The 18,069-nt window shown below is 40.6% G+C and overlaps 1 protein-coding gene across 15 annotated transcripts in view; it reads left to right on the top strand.

Moving 5' to 3' along the window:
* Positions 1-18,069, top strand: part of CADPS (calcium dependent secretion activator) — a 544,177-nt gene that overhangs the window by 374,068 nt on the left and 152,040 nt on the right. For all 15 annotated transcript variants that reach the window (XM_053299036.1, XM_053299049.1, XM_053299045.1 and 12 more), the window contains 3 exons: positions 13,298-13,399; positions 14,224-14,287; positions 16,017-16,140. In XM_053299036.1, coding sequence (XP_053155011.1) covers positions 13,298-13,399; positions 14,224-14,287; positions 16,017-16,140 — 290 coding nt within the window. The remainder of the gene's footprint in view (positions 1-13,297; positions 13,400-14,223; positions 14,288-16,016; positions 16,141-18,069) is intronic.

The following is an 18,069-nucleotide window of genomic DNA, read 5'->3' as shown; positions in this document are numbered from 1 at the left end:
CATCAAGCTCTTTAACATTGAGAGAGTGCAACCACTGACGGAAGGTCAAGAAATCCCCAACCTGATCAGTAACTTCAGTACTAACAGTGCAGGCATCAGTCTCCTTACCAACAACAACTGTAGCAGCTGCTGCCTTACTATCAACCATGATGGCTCAGCAACTGACATCAACTGTGAGCTCAAATTTGCATATGCCTGTGACATCAGATAGTCAAGCTATACCATCAGTGCTAAAGCCAACTTCTAGCCAATCAATTCTAATTATACTTAAATTGGTTACTCAATGAGAAAGAGAGGAAACTGTAGAAGAGGTGGATGATGCAGAGGAAGAGAATATGGAAGAAATCCCTCATACTCCATATTTCTCCCCAGAACCTCTCCATTCTTCCATTAGACCAGATAAAAGAGGCAGATATAGCCATTTCTACAGAATAGCTTGCCCTGCAAGCTCCTGGGGCTCTTGGTCTACTTCATTAGAGTCAAATAGAAATCATTTCCACAGGGAAAATATGAGGGACAGAGGAGGTTTCCCACTATTACCAATTAGCCTACAATTATCATTTATGTACCAGGTGGTGTAAAATTATTATTATTATTATTATTATTATTATTATTATTATTATTAACAACAACAACAACAACAACAACCCTACGATTACCAGTGGGAATGATTTTACCCACTATGGTCACTTAGACAAAATTTGCACCCATATCATGAAACCTGCAGGTACACATGCTCACAAAGACTCATGGAATCTCTTTCTTCATCAAGACCATTTATGGATAAACCATCTACATCAACATATCTTCTCCCTGATATTGGACCAATATCCAAATCCACCATCAATATGGCAGCTGAAACATTGAGAATAAATTCAGTTTCTACATCAATTCCAATGTCAACGGCAACAACAGCACCAGTGGCAAATTCATTTCCCATGGTGCCAATCACAGCCACTATGATGGTGACAGTTCAACAACAGCATCAGAATCCATCAGATTTTGATGAGGATAAAGATGCTCATTCCCTTAATTCATCAGATGAATCTATAGAAGATGCAACAGAACTTACACAAAGGATCATGTTGTATAATCGAAAAGCATCAACAAGATAATCTTACTCTAGAAAACAGACATGTTTTTTCTCTTACACAGAGGATAAAGGATTTAAGACAAACAAAGCAATTATCGACCAAATATTCTTATAACTATCCACTATAAAGCTTTCAGGATTATCTAAAAGCTCGATAAAGGCTCTTGGCTAAGAAATTCAACTGTTTTCACATCCAAAAGTCAAAAAGTTTTGAGAGGGTCTTCAAAACCTTTATCCAAAGGTAAGCCAGTACTATCTTGGAGTTTGTCATCCTCACAGCTTTGATGGAAAAGCCTTTTGAGGGGATGGCAAATTGCTTTTTAAAACACTTATCCTACAAAAGAGCTTTTTTAGTTACCATAACATCAGCACAAAGGGTGAATGAGCTGGCTACTCTAAGGGCTAAGTACATAAGAAAATCTCTGCTGGATCAGGCCCAAGGCCCATCTAGTCCAGCTTCCTGCTTCACACAGTGGCCCACCAGATGCTTCCCTAGAACTGGCATTCAGAGGCATCCCATCTCTGAGGCTGCAGGTGGCCTATAGCCCTCAGTCTAGTGCCCATTGATGGACATGTCTTCCATGAATTTATCGAAACCCCTCTTAAAGCCATCCAGGCTGTTGGCTGTCACCACATCTTGTGGCAGAGAATTCCAGAGCTTGATTATACCTTCTTAAGACCTACCTGTTTCGCCAGGTATTTGACCTTTAATTTTTAAAAAATTGTTATTAGTATTGTTGCTGTTCACCATCTAAAGTTTTTGGAGGATGCTGTATATAAGAAACTTTTAATTATACATTGTGTGAAAAAGTGCTTCCTTTTGTCGGTCCTAAATTTCTTGGCAATCAGTTTCAAGGGATGGCCCCTGGTTCTAGTGTTCTAGTTCTAGATCTAGTCTGAAGAGCGATACATGAAATTTCATTAAAATAAAGTGGTAATGTTAACTGATATTACCTTCAGACCTAAGATAACAACAGAGTTCCATGTGAATCAAGATATTGTACTTCCAGTGTCCTTCCAAGAACCAAAAACACCTTTAGAAAGACGAATGCAGACACTAGACGTTAAAAGATCTTTATTATTCTATCTGAACAGAACAAAGACATTTCGGTCTGAAACCCGCTTATTTATTTCGTATCAGGGACATCAGCCAGAGTTTGTCACATTAGATCATGGACTGAATAAGTTTGGCTTACAAGGAAAGAAAACTGGTTCTGCTTCTGAACATTAAAGCCCATCCAGTTTTTAGAGCAAGTTTCAGCAGCTAACCTGGCAGGAGTTCCAATAAAGAACATAGGCCAGGCAGAGAATGGACTTCAGAGTCACCCTTTGTAAAGCACTATGCTCTGGACCAGCAAGGGATACAACATTTGGATGAGAAGTGCTGAAACAAGTTATCTTTTAACACATCATCCCACCATCCAGACGTTAAGCTGACTAAACACCCATAAGTGTGGATACAGTGAGGATCATGAAGAGGATAAACAGCTTGCTTACCTGTAACTCTTGATCCTCGAGTGATCTTCATGTATTCACACAACCCACCCAACTCCCCACTGGGGGTGTTCTGCAGAATGTTGGTTATATAAGGAAATTGGGGCAGGGGTAAATAAACTCGAGATTTACATTAATCGTTTTCTTCTTTGAAGGTATGTACCATCAATATTTACTGTGTGGTGAATACTTACCTTATTGTGTTTTCCCCTTTAACTAAAATGATTGTATATAGGGCGGTCATCAAGAAACTGAGGAGTAATGGCTTCCAAACACCTCTAATAACAGCTGCTACAGATGCAGAGGGCAGTGTTGGAATGTTGCTTGAATCAATCATTCCTATGGAAGGCTACTGGAGAGGCACAATCCCATAAGTGTGAATACACAAAGATCACTTGAGAATCATTAGTTACAGGTGAGCAAATGGTTTTCCCCCCTCTCACTGCAAAATGATGATGTGAGTGGGGAGGGAAAGGCTGGAATCTTGCCCTTAATTCCTCCTCCATTCAGAAAGAACATTTACTTACATAATGCGCTATATAAAAGTCTAGTTAACAGAAATTTCATTATGAATACCAGAAATTAAATGAATGGCATTTTTCCCCCTTTCATAAGAAATAAGGATGTTATTTCAGCTTGGCTTTGGTATCTCAGTTTCAAATTCGACTCAATTTAAAAAAAAAAAACACCTGTCCAAACTACAACTCCTTATATTTTCTGGAAGGATAGAGAGAAAATTAAGACCTTGGGGTGTCTCTTGAAGAGGCATCATGCTGCTGTACACACATGATGGGGAAATCATAAATGAGGGCTGTTCTCACAACTCTAAAGATGATCATGACCCACTCCCATGATCATGACCCCATCAGCAGTCATGTGTTTGCAATGATCAAGGTTGGAGGAGGGCAGAATGATTATGTAGGAGTTAGGGGCTGGGGAGGATGGCTTTTCATACGCCCTTGATAAAATGCTGGGGACAGAATGTGGGCTGACCATGCCAGTCTTAGCTACCGGCTCCCACATGATCACTCTCCCCTCCTCCTTCCTTGATCTTTGCAAACACACAACCACCAATCGAGAGCACGCACAGCTCACACCTACCCTGTTTGGGCACTCCTCCAACCCAGTTTTGGGTTGTGAGAACAGCCCTATAATAGAGCAAGTGGTGCAACTCAGGGCTTGGAGCCCTGGCCTGAGTACAGCCTAGGTGGCCAACCAGCTAACTGTAGTGTGCTCAGCATTGTTTCCATTCATTTAGGGCTCTGTTTTCATCCTTTGCCATCCTTAAGTGTTCCAGGGGAAAAAAATCTTTTAGCCACTATGATTGTAATATAGTGGCTGCTTTAAAACATGAGTATACATAATTATCCAGATCATTCCAAATTACTTCTGTATTATACCCTTTAAGCACTGGCTATGCTTGTCAACTCAGTATCATATGATTTCAGAAGAAACACACTCTTAATCACTTAATAAGTTGAATGTTTTCTAATTGGCTTTTAAATTTGTGATATGACAATCAGCCTTCATTTAAAGAACGGCTATTTTAAGAACAGGAACAACTGCAGTTAAGAAAATATGGCAGGTGGTGCTGGTACTCCCTCCAAAAGTGAAGTAGAAGGACTCCAAAAGTCTGCTCACTCAAAATGTTTGGGGTTTTTTCACTCAAAAAGGATGGATTTTTCATGATTGTAATCACCCTGTGATTACTTACTTTAAAAAAAATAATACCACCCTGTGGCTGTTCTTATGAGCAGACTAGCCCTGGCTAGGGCAGGCTAGTCTGGGCGAGGCTGCTCATGTGGAGTGCTGGAATCCATGTGGATCCCGGCACTCTCATCCAGACTAACCCTACTCCTAAGCCTGGATCCTAGCCAAGCTTAAGGGAGCAAGCAAGTGAACCCGGCTACCGGGATCATGTTTCTCCTTGGGCTTCATGCAACCCGAGGAGACAAGGAGACGGGTGCCTAGAGCACCCATCTGATGGAGGATTCCATCAATGGATTGCACTCATGGCATGGTCGAAGTTCCAGGATTCCCCATGTGAGTGCGGTCATCCTGGAGAGACCCCCGAGCTTGCTTGCAGCCCCCTGTGCCACCACATGCCGCAGCAACACACGAGCAAAAAGACATGGTTAATGGAGTGCTCACTCCGTTAACCTCGTCGGGGGGGGTGTGGTATTTTTGAGGGCTAGCTGCCGGCAGCTACATGGCTCCCCTTGCAGCACACGACCGCCCAAAAGCGGGCTCAGCTCCCTTAGCCTGCTTTTGGGCGATCGTGAGAATCGCCTCATTGTCTGGGGATAGGATGAGTTGGGGCAGCCTCCCCCTCCTCACCCGCCCAGTCTTGTGAATGGCCCCCTTCTGTAGTAACATATCCCTCAAAAAATTAAATATTGGAACTTCCCATTATGGGCTAGAATTAGAATCTAGCTCTTGAGCTTTCCTTTGCTCTGTTTTTCATTTTCAGTTTTAGTTGTGTTCTCTACCTAGCCATCAGTAAAGAAGCATGTCTGCCTACAATAGGAAGTTTACAAGTTCTTATTTTAGGCAACAGATATGCTTCTTTATTGCTGGTTAGGTAGAGAACACAACTAAAAATGAAAATGAGAAGCAGAATAAAGGAAAGCTTGAGGGAACAGGGCACCTTAAGACATACCTTTAACTGTGGGTTCAATAACCCCACAGTTTGCTTCCAAGTCCCCCAGCGTGCTCCCAGATGACAGTGATCTGCAGTCTGGGAGACTGCAAAGGGAAGAAACTGGCTGCACAGGCATCCTCCGACCCTGGATGGAAAGCTGCACCAGCCAATTAAATTAAAGCATCATTGTGGGTGACAATACGAGGACTGAAAGGAAATGTATTACTAGGGACGTGCTATCACCCTCTGGTTCAAAACACTGAGAGTGACCTGGAGTTGGAGAAGCAAATAAGAGAGGCATCAAGGAGAGACAGGGCAGTAATAATGGGTGACTTCAACTACCCACATATAAACTGGGTAAATTCACACATAAGTAATGCAAGAGAGGCCAAATTTCTAGACATGAAGAGAGAATCAGGAAACCTGCAAGGGAGAAACATGGTCTGTTAGATGATGAAGGAATGAAAGGGATTATTAAGGAGGATATAGAGATTACAGAGAAGCTAAATAATGAGTTCTTTGCATCTGTCTTCAAGGCAAAGGGCACTGAGCATATACCTGTGCCTGAATCAAGCTTATCAGGGACAGAGGCTAAAGAACTGGGTCAGGTAGAGGTGACAAGAAACAACATTCTGAACTGTCTGGAAAAATTAACAAATTGCCAGGGCCTGATAGTATCCACCCAAGAGTTCTGAAGGAACTCAAATGTGAAATTGCTGATCTCCTAGCAAAAATATGCAACTTGTCCCTACAGTCAGGCTCTCTGCCAGAGGACTGGAAAGTAGCTATGTAACTCTGATTTCAAAAAGGGATCCAGGTGGGATCCAGGAAATTACAAGCTGGTCAGCTTAACTTCGGTGCTGAGTAAATTGATGGAAAGCATACGTAAGGACAAAGTTGTTAAACATATAGAAGAAAAGGCCTTGCTGGAGGAGAACCAGCATGGCTTCTGCAAGGGCAAGTCTTGACTCACTAACTTTTTGGAGTTCTTTGAGAGTGTCAACAGGCATGGGGATAAAGGTGATCTGGTTGATATAGTATACTTGGACTTCCAAAAGGCTTTTGACAACTTTCCCCACCAAAGGCTCTTGAGTAAACTTAGGAGTCATGGAATAAGGGGACAGGTTCATTTGTGGATCGGTAACTGTTTGAAGGAAAGGAAACAGAGGGTAGGACTAAATGGGCAGTTTTCACAATGAAGGGAAGTGGGAATTGGGGTCCCCCAGGGATCTGTACTGGGACCATTGCTCTTTAATATGTTCATAAATGATCTAAAAATTGGGGTAACCAGTGAAGTGGCCAAGTTTGCAGATGACACGAAACTATTTAGGGTCGTGAAATTTACCACAGATTGTGAGGAGCTCCAAAAAGATCTCTCCAAACTGGCAAATGCGGTTCAATGTAATCAAGTGCAAAGTGATGCATATTGAAGCAAAAACATCCCCCAACTTCACATATGCTGATGGGACCTGACCTGTCAGTGACTGACCAGGAGAGAGATCTTGGGGTTGTGATGGACAGGTAACTGAAAGTGTTGACTGAGTGCGCGGCAGCTGTGAAAAATGCCTATTCCATGCTAGGGGTCATTAGGAAAAGGACTGAAAATAAAAATGCTAATATTATCACGGCTTTGTCAAATCTGTGGTGCGGCCACATCTGGAGTATTGCTTACAGTTTTGGTCACTGTATCTTAAGAAGGATGTTGTAGAACTGGGGAAGGTGCAAAAGAGGGCAACCAAGATGATCAGGGTCCTGAAGCACCTTCCTTATGAGGCAAGGTTACAGCATCTGGGCTCTTTACTTGGGAAAAGAGGCAACTAAGGGGAGACATGATCGTGGTGTATAAAATTATGCATAGAGTGGAGAGAGTAGACAGAGAGAAATTTTTCTCCCAACACTAGAACCAGGGGTCATCCCATGAAACTGAAGGTCAGGAAATTTAGGATCGACAAGAGGAAGTACTTTTTCACAAAACGCATAATTAATCTATGGAATTCTTTGCCATGGGATGTGGTGATGGCCAGCAGCTTGGATGGTTTTAGAAAGGGTTTAGAAAATTCATGGAGGACAAGTCTATCAATGCCTACTAGTGTGGTGGCCACCTCCAGCCTCAGAGGCAAGATGCATCTAAATAGCATTTTTTGGGAGCAACAGCAGGAGAGAGGGCATGCCCTCACCTCTTGCCTGAGGGCTCCCCAGAGGCATCTGGTGGGCCACTGTGTGAAACAGGATATTGGATGTTGGACTACATGGGCCTTGGGCCTGATCCAGCAGGGCTGTTCTTATGTAGGTGGAGCTTCCTCCCTTCCACATTCCAGCCTGCAGAACTTCAGTTTGGTAAGTATACCTTACTTCAAACCAAGCATTCATCTGGAGGTTGAGGGAGGTATTGGAACCACACTTGGGGCCCAGAACTGTGGTTCCGATAATTTGGATGCTGCAGGGGGCCAACCTGAGGTGAGTTTGCCTCAGGCTTCCCATGACGTCTGAAAGCAGCCATGGAGTCTAATTCTAGCTCATAATGGAAAGTTCCAATATTTAACTTTTCAAGGGACATGTTACTACAGAGGGGTTGTTTTTTTAAAAAAGTAAGTAATAATAGAGTGATTGCAATCTTGAAAAATCCACCCTGAGTCGGGGGAAATTTTGCGTAAGCAGCCTTTTGGAGTCCTCCTACTTCAATTTTGGAGGAAGCGCCAGCTGCCATATTTTCTTAACCTCAGTTGTTCCTGTTCTTAAAATAGCTGTTCTTAAAATGAAGGCTGATTGACATTTCACAAATTTAAAAGCCAATTAGAAAACATTCCAGGTGAGGCTGACTGCAGGTATATGTGTTTGTGTGTGAACCGATTTGATGTGGGGGGGAGGGGGGAGAGACAGACAGACAGAGGAAAGAGATTTATACTGCAATTCTGGGCATACTAACACAAAAGTAAGTCCCATAATGTTCAGTGGCGTTTACTCCCAGGTATGAATGCATAGGATTGCAGCCTGACAGTAAAATAGACTGAGAGCATGAGGGAGGTTCTAAAAACAAAAATGGGGTAGAGGATTTGGAAATAAAAGAGAAAGCAATAAAGGAAAGTGGGGGGCCAGGATTGCCTGTGTGTGTGAGAATATGAGAGGTGTATTTATGTATGTGTGTGTGCACGTGCTGGATTTGGCTCACTTGCTGAAGGGATCGGACTTGTATGCCTTTTGCATTATCTCGGTAATTCCCTTAATCTAAAGAATGCAGCTTGGCTCATTTCTGAAGTAACCCACTTTCCATGGTTTCTGTGTTATTTGCTGAATAGTTAGGCTGATTTGTGCTAGCTTGGTCTATATGTAGCTGTGTGTGAACAGCGAGGCACCATCCAGTGCACTGTTGATAACATAGTGAGAGGCAATTATGCATCTAAGGCAAACAGAACAATCTCCTATATGATTTTAAACGCATGTGGGACAAGCTAGTGTAGAGTAAACAAATACAGCAGATGGAATAGAGCCTTCAACAATGTATAGCTCTGTGTGTGTGTCTGTGTGTGTATGTGTGTGTAGGTGGAAGCTATGACAGTGATCCTTGGTATTAAAACTGGGCTGTTACAAGCATTCCTTATTTTTGTCTGTGAAATGTTGAAGGGTATGGTTTAGTAATACAGACAAATGCAGAAGCAGTGCTATCATCACTAACATTATTAGCTTTGAATCTTGGGGCTAGGAGTTTTGCAGGCATATAACGGATGGTAACAAATTTATTTTAAAGCGCAAAAGTGTTTCATCATTCTCAAAAAGAAAATGTAACATTTTGAAATTAGGGAAATGAGCCCTATTCCTGCCTCCCCTTTCCGTGGGCCTTCACGTTTCTGGCTCCACCCCATTATCACTGGGCTCTTCTCTGGTCACAGATTTGTCATTGCTTTTCAAGGTTTGGCAGTGACATCACCAGGCTTAACCTTGTTAATCCCAAGGACAGGTCCAGGGTGCATGGGGGACAAGCACACACACCCCGACATATGGCTTGCCTCCCCACCCACCACCCATTTCAGATTCAGAAATCTCATATGTGGGGTATAGCTTCCCCCCCCCAGTAAATGCACTTTCTCCCTTCTGAGTCCCCCTCAGTTTTTTTTCTGGTGCTGTCCTTGATAAATCCTGAGTTTGGAGATACCTCAAACTTGGCAGTCCTGTTTTTGGTAGATGTACAGATACATGCTGAAGTTTCAATATATATATAGTAGCTGTATTCCTATTGTGCATTTTGTTACATATAGTTAAATTCAGTTTTGGATGTATGGTTAGGCCCTATGGTCTTTGATTAATTGCCCCCCCCCAGCACATTGCCCTGCCCCCAAGTTAAAAGGGAGGGCTGGCAGGAAACCTTATATACTTCCTGCACAAGGTGTGGACAGCATCCTCAGAAGCGCCCATTGCCACAGGCATTAAGAGATATGATAGTTTCTCATGTATACTAGTTCAATGAAATCAGATGGGAGTCATTAGAATGCTGCTCCCGCCTAGCACGTGAAGCACATTCTGCAGGGGGCAAGGTTGTGCCCAGCCCTGAGAAAGGCTGGACACATGGGTGGCTGTCTGCCCATTCCATGCACATTTGCACACCCAATGGTGGGCAGGTGGGGTGGCCACCTTATAAGGCTGGTCCTGCCTGCCCACCGACTGTCCTTCATGCAGCTCAGCACCCAACCACCCACCCTGACTAGTGGGGGGACAGCTGGTCGCCATTGATGGGGCCAAGTAGGAATTTTTCCCCCACCTGATTGGCTTGTGGTGAAAACCTTTTTGCCTGCTCCCCACTGGCTTATTGTTTAAGCTATTCATTAGGGGCAGTGCCATTAAATAGGTTAGCCTGGTCACACTGGCAGGTGAGTGTGGGCTGGGGGTAGGTAGTGTGCATTGTTATTGGTGGAGGTTTCCAAGGAACAGCACCTCTGGGCTTTGTGGTCTGGGGAGCTGGGAATGGAGCCCCTTTGGGGAGTTGGTCAGGTCACCCACTCAGATCTTTGAGGCTTGGGGAGTTATGACATGGGCAACCATCCCTTGACACAGAATACCGTGTGGCAAGGAGGAAGCCAGAGGTCGGATGGCTTCTGGCAACCACCAAGCCTGCTTCCATCTTTAGGAGTCTAAATCCCATGAGGGCATGGGTTCCCCACACTCATATTCAGGAAGTTAGAAATGTTGCCCCGTTGCAACATTTGTAAGTTTGTTAATAAAGTGTGGCCCTAGTTTATTCCATTACATACATCATGTCTTTCATTGGGGTCTGGGTGCAAACTACAATTCCTATGCATTCCAGAGGCAATGGCTGCTCCTGAGAATGTTCCTAAGGATGAAACCTACACGGTCTCTGTTGTTGTCAGCAAGCCATCTCCACTTTCAGTTCCCCCGCTTCCCAAGGTCATGTTTTCTACAGAAAAGGAGATCGCTGGAGAGCTCATTCAGTGTTTCAATATTCTTGAAAGTTCTTTCAGAGGATGCTCAGTAAAAAAAAATACGCAATTCGAGTCTTCTCTGATAAGGCTTGGGGGGGGCGGGATGAAAACTATGAGGCAAGCTAGGAAGAGTTTTAGATTGTTTTACTGTACTTGCAAATTTATTGAGCCTGTGACAGACAGCATGTGCATATTTTAAAGGCAAAAAATATATTTGGAGCAATAAATGAGATCTTATAAGATTAGTTAACAAGTGGCATAAGTATTTTGAGGCACAAGGCACTTGGGTCTGAATTTTGGAAATCTGTACACTGTACAACTTTGTTCCATAATACAGTTAATACCGGATCCTGTTAGGTTTACTTAAATAAATACATGGAGCCAGTATCAAAAAACCAGCCCTCCTCTTTGCACAAGCGGAACATCTTCTTTTCATGAAAGTACTAGTCCAGATGCTGTCCATGGACCACAATCTTACACACAGTTAAATATGTACAAAATCCTTCTTGATGCAAAATATGTGTGCAGGATTACAGAGCGTGCCACAGCCATTTACGATGTGAGTGAGACTAAATTCATTTTTTCACTTTAAATTAAAAACTAATGAAAAAAATCTGAGGATAATGTCTTTGTTTTAAAATTAGTGTGCTTAACCACATTTAACACCAGTTGCTAATATTTATTATAGTTAGAGATTTCTGTATCTTTAGGTCAATGAAATATTGACTGTACAGATCATGGTGGTTTCTTTAAAAAAAAAAATCTTAGGAGCGTTTTGATTCTTTAAAAGGAAAATAAAGTTTACCAATTAACCCCTGACAGGAGGTTCATTAAAAGCTTTGTAATCCTTTGCCAAGTCCTTTGTATAGACAAACTAGTCTTGTACTAAGGATTTGCAAAGCTTAATCCTAACACTGGAGGAGGCCTAAGTAGGAACATTTGTTCAGTTTTAAAAGGTCCGTAAGTTCCTCTTGAAAATAGAGAGAACTTTCCATTACACAGAAGTACACAAATCAATATGATTATTGGTTATCAATAATAGAAAAGACTGCTGCTAATTGCCTGGCTTGTTGATTGATGGATTATTGCATGAAGCAAAATTTATGAGGGACATTGAAGGAAGTAAGGAGATTGCAGTTTTTATTTCTTATCATGTCAGTGGAAAAAAATCCACGGCTTAGAAGTCAGTTCATGAACATGGATGTAAAAACACTGTTCCTGACACGCTCAGGACTTTCTCATGCTTTTGCACTACAGCTAAAGAATGGAAGAAATGTTTGCCTGTGGTGCTTTATTACATGTGGGAAAGAACTCCGCTATCTTGTTAAAAATACAATTGTGTATCACTGAGGAAGTTCATCAGAAACCTTTATTAAGGAAATGTTTTTCAAAGCTGACAATGTAGTGACAAATAATTAACACTGTTGTCTTTTTAAAAAGCAAATAAAAATGTCCTGCTTATGGATCCTTTTCAATCCTTCACAACAGTGACTCGTGTGCCCTTACATAATGCCTTCTTATGGTACTTTATTATATATTAAATGTGATGGATCTGTACTAAAACTTGCATGTACAGGGATCTGTCTACCCTCCAAATCTACAGTCTTTATTTCACTTTGATGATATCAACCCACTCAGATAATCCATACACCAATTAAACTGATTATGCTTAACTGGTTTGTGTCCGGGAAGAGAGTTTCGCATTATTGCACTGCCCACTCAGGTAAAGCCACTTACTTAATTCAGTATGACGAAGAGACATTGTCAAATGAACTACATTCTTCCTACAGTAATCAAGAAATGTGGTTATTTCCCTTCTTTAACAAGAACCACAGATACCTCCACAGGGGGTAATAGTCATTTCTAAAAGTCTCACTGTTCTTCACATGTGCACTTTCTCACATAGCATCATCACTCACCCATGATCCTTACAATTGGTGACATATAGGGAACAACACTTGTAATCGAAAATCCCCCCAAAATCCTAAAATGCTTTGGGAAATCTCAATATATAAGAATATGCTTTTCATAGGGCTCTTTTAAAATTTGAGTTACACAGCACCTGCACAGTTATTTCCATGTATACTTAAGAGCTGTAGTTGAAGTATGGATTATCATCTGAGCAAGGTTGCTCAGTGCATGTCAGTGTCTGGGAAACTGACACATCCACACAGTGGATGTTCACATGCAATTGTCACTGACCTTGAAATGATTGGGGAAGTTTTTGCTCACAGATTTTTGGATGTTTATTGTTTTATTTTGAACCTACGCTGCCTTGAATAATTTTTAGAAACTTGAGATATAAATGCTGAAAATAAAAAATTAAACATATACATAATTATGTGCAATAGAGCCTTAGTGAATGTTGGTCTGAAGCCACTGAATGTATTTATTAACAATATTTATATCCCATGTTCCCATATGCTGAGGGTGGCTTACAACACAAATTCTAAATACTATTTAATCAGATAATCATAATTGTCAATATCCAGGCTCAAATACTGTTATACATATGCAGAATTGTTGTCATTTTAAACAGGATTCTTTTTTTTTTTTCCTGGGAGGAAAATGTGCATTCTAGTTGATTCATAAGGGTCATGAGGTAAATATAAGTTATTCATAGCCTTTCTCCTGCAGGCCTGACGGAATAGGAACTGTAACAGTAGAAGAAAAAGAACGGTTTGAAGAAATCAAAGAGAGGCTGCGGTTGTTATTGGAAAATCAAATCACACATTTTAGGTAACGACTGGTGTTTCATTTTGCAGACACAGACCAAACTTGCTATATTTCATGTATTTCAGTGATGATTACTTATATAGATTACTTATATAAACAATAGGAATATTTTAAGAGAATTTAATACAGTATTTTATTTTCTAGATGAAATTGGCAACCATTGTAGCTCTTGAACAGAAGGCTTGAACAGAGCTTCTTGTGCATTTTTCCCATGAAGATTGCATTGCCATAGCTTCAGAGTTGTCCAGATAGAAAAGCAGACAGAAGATGCATTTGTTACTCTCTAATTTTATAAAATTAAGAATTAACTTTCATTTCAAAACCAAAATAGCCATTTTTATATCTTTTTTTCTTTAGTCCTGTTTTTATTATTCACTTTGAAGCACAGAAACTAGGGGGCAACAAATGAGATTTGCAATATGGCCTATTGACAACATAATCAACTAATGATCTCCTCTCTGACCTTTAAGCTTCCCTTTGCCTATCTCCTTTCTCTTTCGCTTTATTTCTAGTATAGGGGAAAGGATTTGTTTTGCCATAGTCATGTAATCACAGGAATAATGGATACCACCCACTCCTAACTAGTGTGGAGTTGGCCCCATAATAAGCTAACCTATTACAACATCAGCAGTCATACACACACCAATTTAGCACATGAGAAGTGATGCAAATCCCAGTCTCTAAAGCACTCTTGCTTGCTGCTTTTGAAGGAAAGGGGCCCATAACTCCAAGTAGTTGGGAAAGTATCCTTTTAAGCATATCAGTGTAAAGATTGTTAATATATTTGCAGATGTGAACGATCTTTAAAAGCTGTGTATTTACCCTAGGTATTGCTTCCCATTTGGTCGGCCAGAAGGCGCTTTAAAAGCCACACTATCGCTCCTGGAAAGGGTAAGCATAAGGATGCCAAAAGGCTGTTGAAGAATTCCAGTTACTATATTTGGCTTTTTTCATTCAGTGGCTGGTATCCAGATCAGCCTAACGCAGGCGGTGCTAAACCGCTTGCACTGCTGCGGGCTTGCAGCAAAGCATGGATGGACGTACACTTTTGAATAAGAGCGCAAATGCTTTGAAGAGCTTGCTCGCTCTCCAGAAGAGCTCCTTAGACCAGAAACACATTGCTGACGGTCAAGCAAATACTTTGAGGGGGTTGTCTCTTCTACAGTGTATAATTTGGCTCATTTGCATGAAACATTCAAAGGTATGAGCAGCATTCTAGAGTATACCTACTCTTTACTTGGGACACACTGTATTCTAGATTTTATGGGTGGATCTGGTTAGGCTGGATGACATTTTGACCTGATTATATGGTTTTATAATTACATGGTCTGAACTGAAGAACGTGTTCAATCACTGATGCTTCAAGTATATAAATGGATTAATACTTTAAATTATGTGAATACAAAAAGTCAGTTTGAAATTCTAATTACAGTTTTCTGTGATATGAACCCATATTATCTTACTAAAACTCTGAATACTGAGATGGAAGAACTACCTTAAGGTCTATGCAACTGGAGAATTGCATTTGGATGTTTGATATTCTAAAATCTTTTTGCCACATAATTAAACATTACAAGAAATCACACTATATTGCACTGTACTTCTAATTATGTGAGAACAAAACCTATTACCTCAAGCCCTAATAGAAATGCAGGCTCTTTGGAGGATACCGTTTTTCTCTCATATCAATGGAGTGCTAGTTTAAATATTACTTATTTAATGTAATGAAAATGTGAGAACTAGCCATAGAAGGCCTAAAATGATGTCACACAAGACCACAGTTAAATCATAATTCTGTGCAACAGCTCTTGCCTTGGCACAGAAGGGGACTCCTTTGTCCCCTATCTGTATGCAAGTCAAAAGAATTCTGACTTCTGATTGTCATTAGAAACAAACTAAAGTTGGTTGTGACGTCCAAACTGACCAGTGTTGGCTTGCTCTAAACAACTTGCTTGAAATAGATAAATCTGATACCCACTTCAAACCTTGGGTTCAGATTTCAGTTTATTTCAAACAACTTGATTAGAATAAACCCAGATAGACTCAGTGCCATGATCGATCTTTGTTTCCAACCACAATTAGAAGAATTCTACTTCCATCTCATGCATGGGCAAGAGAAAGGGCAGCATTCGTTTCCAAGGCTAGATGACATTGCAGATTACCATAATGTAACCATGTTTCTGTATGACATTTGAACCAGCCCAATGACAGAGTCCTTTGATGGGAGCTATCGCTGGCTCACAGGCCCTGCAATGAGACACACTGTCATAAACAGTTAAAAACATATATTTGTAAAGTCAGCTCTGACTATGATAAATGTGTAATGTTTGGGACCTTTACATGTGTGTCCTACGTGTATCAGATTGTCCTAAAATGATCCCAAGATGCACATCTTTAGCCACTTTGACTGCTTTGTGACACACAGAATGCAAGTAGTAAAGTGTAATGTCAGAAATGGGCCTTGGTGATGAAATCCAGAAGATTCCAAAGAACAATAGATAATATTACTGCTGGGTGTGTTCGGACCAGCAGAGGGAGACAAAGGGCATTATGCGGGTAGGTGAAATATTTTTAAAATAATAATAAGATGACACAACAAATCAGTATTTCTTGTATCAAGGTTTTGATGAAAGACATAGTTACTCCAGTTCCCCAAGAAGAGGTAAAAGCCGTCATCCGTAAATGCTTAGAACAAGCTGCATTGACTAACTATACTCGGCTATCAGAGTATGCCAAAATTGAAGGTAAGGTGATTTTATTATTAAAATTGTTGGTATCATCTTTGAATGAGATGACTAAGGCAACATCTCCTTTTTTTAAAAGGATATGCCATAATTATTATTATACTACAGAATGAATAAATGGGAAATACTCTCATTTTCAATTTTTGTTAAAAAGACAGAAGTTAGGTGAATTTTTTTTTCAAAGGCAAAGTGGTTCATACAGTGATGAGTCATAGGAGAATAAGCATGTTTGGCCAACTGTACAACATTCATACATGTAGGGTTTTTTAGAAAACAAAAAATTGAGATCACTATAGTATGTCATTTTTGTAGCCGGAAAAGGAAATGCAGTTAATTGTTGCCTGTGACTGTGGAGTTCATGGAACAACTGAAATATCAGACATTAAGAAATATTGTAACTGTGCTCATTTGTTTATAAGCCAACGTAAAATGCCTATACTTTTTTCCTGGGTAACATTTTGCTGCCTTCCCTTTATGCATAGCATATCTTGTCATATCAGTTGGCCCTATGCTTGCATCAGATTTCATTCTCCACAGCTGATATCACCACAGCTGATATTATTGACCTTTTACGTTATGAAGGAATAACAGCTAGTGACCAGAGACACATGTAGCCATCAAAAAGACATTTTAAAACTTGCTTTAAGATATGCTTTTGGCAGGCATTCTGTACATGCAGATAGATCTTTACACATTAATCAGTTTTCATTGTTACCTTGTTAGCTGCTGTACAGTAATTTGAAACTCCTACACAACATGATAATGCTTTGCTGTAAAATCTATAAATTGAATCACGTCATGTGGATTTTGGTTTCTTGTCATGTATGAGCCATGAAGCTTTACTAAGGCTTATGATCTTGTTCACTTATAAGAATAATGCTAGAGGAAACAATATCACCATTCAATTTTTTTTCTCCCTAGTCCTTGCTTATCAGATGGACTGGATTATTGTGTTATATCACATATTTCCAGGGTCTGTACATTATACACCTCCTTTCTTTTTCAATGTTTTTCCCCCATTGACAATGCAAATTGTGTACCAGTGGTAATGAATTCATTGTTATGCATCCAGTGAGAAACGCTTAAGAATTGGGCACTAAAAGGATGTTTATCAACTCTTGACTTGGTAATGAGCGATGAAAATAGAGAAGGAAAGCAGATCTCTTGAGCGCTGTGCTATCAAGCAATTTATCAAATCACTCTACTTCACAGAATGGTTTTAATTGGTGAACTCTGTTAAAAATTTCAGTGTTTAAATATGCCTCATGAGGACATGGGAGAATTCCAGTTCAAAGGCAGTTTTGGGATTGTTATTGTGTTTTCTTTTGAATGGACACTGGGCTCCCTAGGTCTCTGTGTAACGCTCACTAACTCTGTCGGTAAGCTTTGCTCTCTTCTTTCAGATATATCTATGCAAAAACAAACTTTATGATCTGTAAGTAAAAATGCATTCATTTCCCAAAATGTAGAACAGTTAGTGTGTACTTTCCTTTTGTGCCTCAATTCTTCTTGATTGTGTTAATTATCTGCCCTCTTTTTGGCACTGTGACTTTTAGGTCTGGGAATACTTTGAAGCAACAAACCTTTTTTTAGTTTCCTTTCCTTTTTTTCAATTCCAGCTATTATTTTCAGAGAAGTACTTCATCCCACACTACCTGCTCTCTTCTGCTTCTCTCCTTCCTTGTTCGTGGTTGGTGCAGCCACTTTTCTATGCCGCCTCTATAAAAAGTGGTTGTGTCAGTTTCAAAGCATGCTGGGATTGTTAATTCAAACAACCCAACATCCGCAAGCTGCATGCCTCAGGTTTTCTCTCATGAGCATAGTCCGCTCACTATGAGTTTCTATATTTTTTTTTTTTTTATTTTAAAAGAATGGCCATTGTGTGACCCATCTCTCCAAGGAGTCCACAATTTGGAAATAAAATTCCTC

The sequence above is a fragment of the Hemicordylus capensis genome, chromosome 2, assembly GCF_027244095.1.
Source record: "Hemicordylus capensis ecotype Gifberg chromosome 2, rHemCap1.1.pri, whole genome shotgun sequence".
Classification (NCBI taxonomy): Eukaryota; Metazoa; Chordata; class Lepidosauria; order Squamata; family Cordylidae; genus Hemicordylus; species Hemicordylus capensis.
This window is presented reverse-complemented; position numbering and strand designations above follow the sequence as displayed.